This window comes from Cibotium barometz, chromosome 44 (assembly GCF_041138505.1).
Source record: "Cibotium barometz isolate CiBa-2024 chromosome 44, ASM4113850v1, whole genome shotgun sequence".
In the NCBI taxonomy this organism is placed as follows: Eukaryota; Viridiplantae; Streptophyta; class Polypodiopsida; order Cyatheales; family Cibotiaceae; genus Cibotium; species Cibotium barometz.
In genome coordinates, this window is record NC_141089.1 from 45745329 (window position 1) to 45752846 (window position 7518).

General features: G+C 38.1%; 1 protein-coding gene across 1 annotated transcript; it reads left to right on the forward strand.

Moving 5' to 3' along the window:
• The first annotated feature begins 3608 nt into the window (after positions 1-3608).
• Positions 3609-5116, forward strand: LOC147613351 (uncharacterized). The gene is made up of 2 exons (XM_086782092.1): positions 3609-3904; positions 4021-5116. The coding sequence occupies exons 1-2, from the start codon at positions 3631-3633 to the stop codon at positions 4566-4568; spliced, it is 822 nt and encodes a 273-aa protein (XP_086638218.1). The 5' UTR covers positions 3609-3630; the 3' UTR covers positions 4569-5116.
• Positions 5117-7518: the final 2402 nt, after the last annotated feature.

A 7518-nucleotide genomic window follows, 5' to 3' on the forward strand; every position in this document is an offset into this window, starting at 1 on the left:
GCACTGACATGTAGTGCTTAGTGCGAATATGCTCCTCAAAAATATAGTTTGGTTGCGCCCCCAACTCTCCCGTACTACTCTATTTATCAATCCTGCTATGTTCCCATGTGTATAAGGGCGACCATCTTCTATGCAAGTGCACTCTCCATGTGAAATCGTACTACCAGATCATGTAATGAGTAAGCTACTGCCATACTCCCCAAGAATATAAAGGGCCACAAAAGCTTATCAATGTCACTACACCTCCTATAGGTACATGTAAGTCCTAAGCAATATATAGACCATGACCTTCACCTCGAATCATGGATGGTTCTATAATAAAGAGATATCCCCAATTGAACTCCTCCCAATCCTGTGCTAGCTAGCCACCTCCTACACCATTATCTCTCGTTGGGCATGCCAACTGCTATCGTCATCTATGGCACTACTCCATCACCATGTCCATCACTAGGCGGCCTAACACCCATGACCCTCTCCGACTCACAATCCTACCTGAAGTTTGTCTTCATCAAGTCCCACCTGGCCATCCTACTTGGTTTTCTCCCTCAACATGGCTTCCACACCCACCTTTGCGCCTCCATTCCGTCTCCCACTCTTGACCTTCTTCATCTTCAACCTCCCTTGGTAGCCTCAACTCCCTTGCCTCCCTGGATGCTTCAAGTGCAAAATTGCCAAAGAAGTGGTAATATGTGCTAAACAAAATGCAATATTATACATAACAATAAAAAAAATTAAGTAGCTAGCTAGGGTGTGCTATTTCTTCATTGTTGCTTCTTGTTGTAGAGTGTCTACCCCCCTCCTATTACATGGCTTTACACAACTTCTACAAAATAGAAACACAAACATGTTTGATTAGCACAATAACCACAACATTAAGATGAGGTGGCAAAATTGAAGTACTTTTAAAACTCGCCTCCTGACAACAAGCATAGCAGTTGGTTTTGGACCAACTCTAGATTGAAGAAGTTTATCCTTGCTTGCAAAAACAAGAGCAAAGGACCAAAAATAAAACAATGCCAAACATTTCGTTAACACTTACAAAATAGTAAAACATAACCACCCTTTAACATTGCCCCGTGCTGCACTTCTGCATAGCCATACTCTTACAACATCTCTCTCTTACTAGAACTTAGTAGGGTAATCCTCATTTGCAACCGCATTCGTAACATGCTCCCAATCCGTGTAGAAGCATCGAAGGGGTTTAGGATCTCAAGCTCTAGTATATGCTTTTTGAATATTTGACTTACGATGAGATGCATGCCCACACATGTGACAATCCATCTAGATAAAACTGTCTCATTTGGGATGCTAACATGTGCGCTATGTTAGTACATATTTAAACATTACAAGATATAATATGTAAGTATAGTAACCAAATTTCTTATTGTGTTATTTGTTTTACATATTATATATTTATTTTTGGAAGCTATTTACTCTAGCCATTTACACCAAAACATATTCTAATAAACTTCTTAACATTATGAAGTTCATTGTTTTGTTGTTGAACCAATGCACTTTATTCTTTTAAATATCCATTAATTTATATTTTCTATAGAGCACTCTATTTTTTGGGGGGTGATACTAATCGTGTTTGCTACGATTAACTTAAAAGCTACATGTTAATGCATGCCATATTCACACTTTTATTACCTACCCTAGCTTGGTTCACAAGCTTTATATAGTCAATTTGTGATTAAATTGCAAGTTATTTATAATACGCTTGAAACTTCTAAAAACCAACATTTGACACTCTTAAATTAAGCAAACAAAATCAAGCATTTGGAACATGTGTTTCTTAATGACTTGGTCTCAAATGGATGACTAATAACCTTTGAGTTGAGCTAATGCAGAAATCCTCTTAAAACCATGTTTGCAAAAAATTGGGCTTAGGGATTTTTCTTGGACATAGCGTGAAAAAAAAGAAAGTAATCTCATGGCATGAGTATAAACAGGTTGGCATATGTTTTTTATTCTTAACATGAAACTTTAAAGATAGGGGGTGAATATATTTAGAAGTTTACAAGATGAGAAATTTTGGGCGATTTTATTTTATTTTTGACAAAAATAAGTGTCCCAAGTTTTATTGGAAGACCTCCTAAAATAACCATTAGGCTTAAAAAAGCCCTTAATTTTTCTTGTGGTTTCACTATTCGCATGTTTGCAATTGTATTGCATGATGTATGGTGCTCCGCTAGTTACATGAATGAAAAATTGTTATGTATATGGATTCTCTCATGTGTGCATATATAAATGTTCATGCATGCTTATTTATGCACATGCACATGTCAATGCAAATGTCTCAAATATAAAAAACACACATTATTCACTATTTCCCATCATTTGCGATTATGTGCTCCAAGATTTAATAATTCTACACTTGGTCATGGGTTCAGAGGACAGAGATATAATTTCGCTAATTGCTATGCTGAAATGGATAAAACAATGTTATCAAATTGGACTTTTTGGCCTTCTTTTGGACATTTTCTCCATTCTTAGGAGATTCGTATCAACATTGTGCTTTGCGAATCATGGCAATTGCTTTGTATTTGAGTTCCATGTGGCGCACATGGATTCATTGCACAATAAAAGGAGGATCGATCAATGATAATGACACCACAAAGAAACAAACAAAGGCAACATAAGTATATGCCTTAACCTCATCACCCTTTCTCATTTTTAAACAATGGAGTTTGTGAATTGGGAGTGCACTTTTAGACTTTGGACTTTGGCTACCATTTCCGAGGCTCAAGGGGTTGATTGAAGACATTGTGGGGGGTAGTGAGATGCTATTAGTAGTGGGCATGATGAAAAGTGCCAAGGTATAGGAGACAAGTAGTATTGATTCTCTATCTCTCTCTCTCTCTCTCTCTCTCTCTCTCTCTCTCTCTCTATATATATATATATATATATATATATATATATGCCTTAACCTCATCACCCTTTCTCATTTTTAAACAATGGAGTTTGTGAATTAGGAGTGCACTTTTAGACTTTGGACTTTGACTACCATTTCCGAGGCTCAAGGGGTTGATTGAAGACATTGTGGGGTAGTGAGATGCTATTAGTAGTGGGCATGATGAAAAGTGCCAAGGTATAGGAGACAAGTAGTATTGATTCTCTATCTCTCTCCCCTCTCCTCTCTCTCTCTCTCTCTCTCTCTCTCTCTCTCTCTCTCTCTCTATATATATATATATATATATATATATATATATATATATATATATATATATATATGAGAGAATCTCTCTCTTGGTGTCATCTCTCTCTCTTTCCCTCTCTTAGTGTCATCTCTCTATCTCTATCTCTATCTCATTCTCTCTCTCTTAGTGCGAGATCTCTCTATGTGTGTGAGTCTCTCGCATGTGATAGAGTAACAAAGACTCATGTGTGTGTGTGAGACCTCTCTCTTTGTGTGGGAGAGAGTCTCTCGTGTGACACAGTCACAGAGAGATCTCGCACTAAGAGAGAGAAAGAGAAAAAAGATTAGAGACTCTTTCTCTCATATATAAATATATAAATATATATATATATATAGAGTGTGTGTGTGAGAGAGAGAGAGAGAGAGAGAGAGAGAGAGAGAGCCGGGCTTTGGGGAGAGAGAAAAGAGGGCGGACGTGATGTTTCGGAGCCATGGCGGAGGCTGAAGGGACAGAATGCCGTTGGACTTTTTGTGTTGTGGCTTTGTGGGCGACTATTAAGGCACATCCTGAGGCAAACAAGCTGGCCGCCTTTGAACATTTCTTTCTCTTTGTCTCCTGTTTTGTGTCGATTGCAACAACAGCAGCAGCTTCTCTTTTATTCTCCTCTCACAAAAGCATCGGCCCTTTCTCTGTTGCATGCAAAGTTTCATTAATCGGCCCTTTCTCTGTGCTGTGCCGCGCGCGCGCGCGCACACACGTCGGAGGTGATTAAACATGGGCAACCAGTCCTCCTCTTGCCATGCAGCCTCTTCTTGCACAATATCCCCTTCGTTATTATCATCATCATTATCATTTTATACTAATAGCATCCATAGTGCAGGTAGTCCCTGTGCTGCAGTGGCCAAGGTTCTGACGTTGGACGGTCGGGTGCTTCACTTCCCGCACAAGGTAAGAGCCATTCACGTGCTTTTGAACCACCCCAACCATTGCCTGTGCCCTGCTCCATCCCTCAACTCGCTCAATAACAATGCAAGATCCAGCAGCTCTAATGATAGTATCACCGCATTATTGAAGCCCGTCAGCCTCCTTCCAGACGACCACCTGCAGCCCGGCCACATCTACATCCTTCTACCCCTGCGCACATTTCACCGTTTCGCTGCAGCAGCAGCTGCCGCCGGCACCTGCAAAACTGCTGCAGCTAAACGTAAACCCTTACCTCTCCACATGAACAACCGCTCCAGCAACTCGGCGCAGACAAGTGATCTCCCGGCCTCACAACAAGCCTCTCCATTATCTTCTATCAATCATCATCCCCGCAGACGCTCCTTTGAGCTCCAGCGCCCTCACCACAGATCAAGATCCGTCAGCATTCGCAGAACCAGATCTTGGAGACCCAGACTGCAAGCTATCAACGAGATATACGACTAACGAATTGCCTGTTGCCCCAATCAAGGGTTAGCATGAAATTAGAGAACCTTAATCCAGGTTTATGAGGGCCGCCTACACCCATTAGTCCTGATAAATTGGGATTATCATCAAAGTCTGCTACACGTAGATCGTACAGGTAGTTTTTATGTACTAAGCTTTAGATCGCCTTTTATTTTCTCTCTAGCTCTCTATCAACGTGTGATATTAGTTTGTGTGAGTGTAATGTTTCATTGGATTAGATATAGTTTATGACCCATATTTAAGCACTTCCTAAGAATGCATCAATTGCCAAGTATCCATTGCAATTATGTGAGTTGGATTCGGTATAGTTCATGACCCATATTTAACCACTTCCTAAGAAGCCATCAGTGGCCAAGTATCCATTGCAATTGTGTGATGTTTTGGCTAGATTCAATATCTATTGGGGTCCCCTTTTCAATTATATTCCTGTTAGTTCTAGAGGTATATGTTTGACAAGGCTCAATATATGTGCTCTATTGGGGTACCTGCATGTTGTTCAAACAATGTGTCCTCTACATGGGGAACACGCATGTTGTTGAGACAAAGAGAGTGGTTCTCATCATGAGAAGTGTAAGGGAGATGCAAATCACCTCATTATAAAACTTTTAACTCACTCTTGGGGAGTTCACTAAAGGAAAACACTCTAAATGCATTGAAGGAGTAGTTCAAAACTCTTTGATCTATGAAGCTTTACGTTTTTTTGTTAACTTCAAGGTAATAAACTACGGGTTAAACTTACAACTTTTTTCATTCTTTGTATTTAAAAAATCGAGGATGTATGTAAAACTTTATGTAAGTCGATGAAATTGTAAGCCCCTTTTGTTTAACTCACATGATATTTTATATATTCCTAGGAGAATCCCTGGAGCCCGCACTCTCATCCATCTTTTTAAATGAGTTTCCTAAAATTTCTAAAATTAGGTGAACCCCTCAGAACTTATTCTCATCCATCTTTTCAAATTAGTTTCCTAAAAGTTCTAAAAGTGTATTTTGGCAATGCTCAATATGTGTCCTCTACCTGGAATCCCTTTTCGAACTAGTTTCTTGATTGTAACAAGCCCACTTGTTGCAATGACTAAGAAAGCATTAACAAGAGTTGTATGCAATACAAAAATTACATTTAACTCACTACCTTGAATCCCTTTTCCAATAAGTTTCTTGATTGTAACAAGCCCACTTGTTGCTGTGACCAAGAAAGCATTCACAAGAATTGTATGTAATACACAAATTACATGAAAGTGAAACATTTAACTCACTCTTAAAAAATTCACGAAAGGAAACCCCTCTATATCATGTGCATTTAAAGGGTAGTTTAAAAAGTCCTTATCTATGAAGTTTGAGGTTTTATATATAACCATATTGAGTTAATCCATGAAGTTTGAGGTTCTATATATACCCATATTATAAACCTTGTGGTAATAAACATTAGTGTATTTTTTTTCAGCCCTCCCCCTAGGAAAGTGATTACTCATCTGGCGACCAAGTTGCCTTCTGTTAAGGGAATTCTCCCTAGTTTTTATATGCATCTAACTAGATTTCCATAATTTTATATAGGATTTTGGCTATAAAACCCTAAACTCCTTATAAGATAGTCATAGTTTTTGGTGATCAACCTTAAAAATAAGCTCTAAATTTTATTAAATTTTAGATTATACAAACCATTTGTAGCCATATTTGGAAAATTTTTCTTTTTTTTAAACATTGATAATGATTATAAGGGATTAACCCGATACTGGGGGATTTTTTCAAGAAAAGTACTAAAAAAATGCTAAGTCGAAAAACTAGTATAAAGTACCTGAGGTTGGTATTTGATGCAAGGAGTGGATGAGTGACCTACTCGCACATGAAACCCAAACAATGGCAAGGTGGTGTAGAGCAGTAGGAAGGAGTGTAGGGTTATCCTTTGTTTGTAAGAGAGATGAGGGATAAAGAGGTAGGAGATAGAGATGGTGATAACCACTTAAGTTAGCATGGCCTCACATGTCTTACTTTTTTAAGGCTACGCCAATTTTTGTAACAAAAGCTTAATCTTCCGTAAGATGGCATAACACAAGATGAATGCATTATGAAAGATAAATAAACCACCAAGTACAATACCCTTTTATAGGCACCAACAAAGCCCTATCTTTTAACTCTAACTAAGAGGTGCTCACACTAAGTTAGCTATAGACCTAATAAACCATATGCCTATATCCCTAATGTTACATGATGTTTTGGTGGATTATTTCAACAACCTCCCTCAACAAAATATCCATGTCTACTATGATGTAGAAGAGGGTAATCTCCAATAGAAGATGAGGATTAGTGAAGCTCCAAAGCTTCCCAAAGGAGAGGCAAGGTAGAGAGATAATGGAAATACACTAATACTGAAAATTACACTAGCATAGAGTTACTCCAATATGAAAATACAAAGGAATGGGGCTCTATTTATAGGAGAGGGAGCCACCAACCAAGTCCAACTGGGATCTAGAGGCTTCGAGCTTTAGTTTTATCCATTTTGGACAAGTTTTGGACCAGTTTAGCTCACTTTTCTGATCTACTTTGAAAGAGGAGAGAGGAGAGCTAAAATATCTCATTTTTTTGAATTAAAAATTGGGAGTATAATGATGAGATTCTAGGCGCCTCCTTCATGAGATCCCAAGGTGTCAAAATTCCAAATTTTAACTAATCAAACCCTCATTTTTTTACTATTAAGTACATGTACTAGTCAACTCTTCATCTTATGTGAGAATTTACTCCTTTTTGGATTAATTAGAAAACTCTTTTTGAACTTATGTTTCAGGGGAATTCATCTTAAATAAAAGAGATGACTTTATATCAAAAATATCTCAAAACTATATTATCGCTCTCTAGAATGTTTTCTCTCTCTAGACCAAAAACAAAGAAAAACAATGTTTTCTTGCATTCTGAAATAAGGGATGATTGTAGG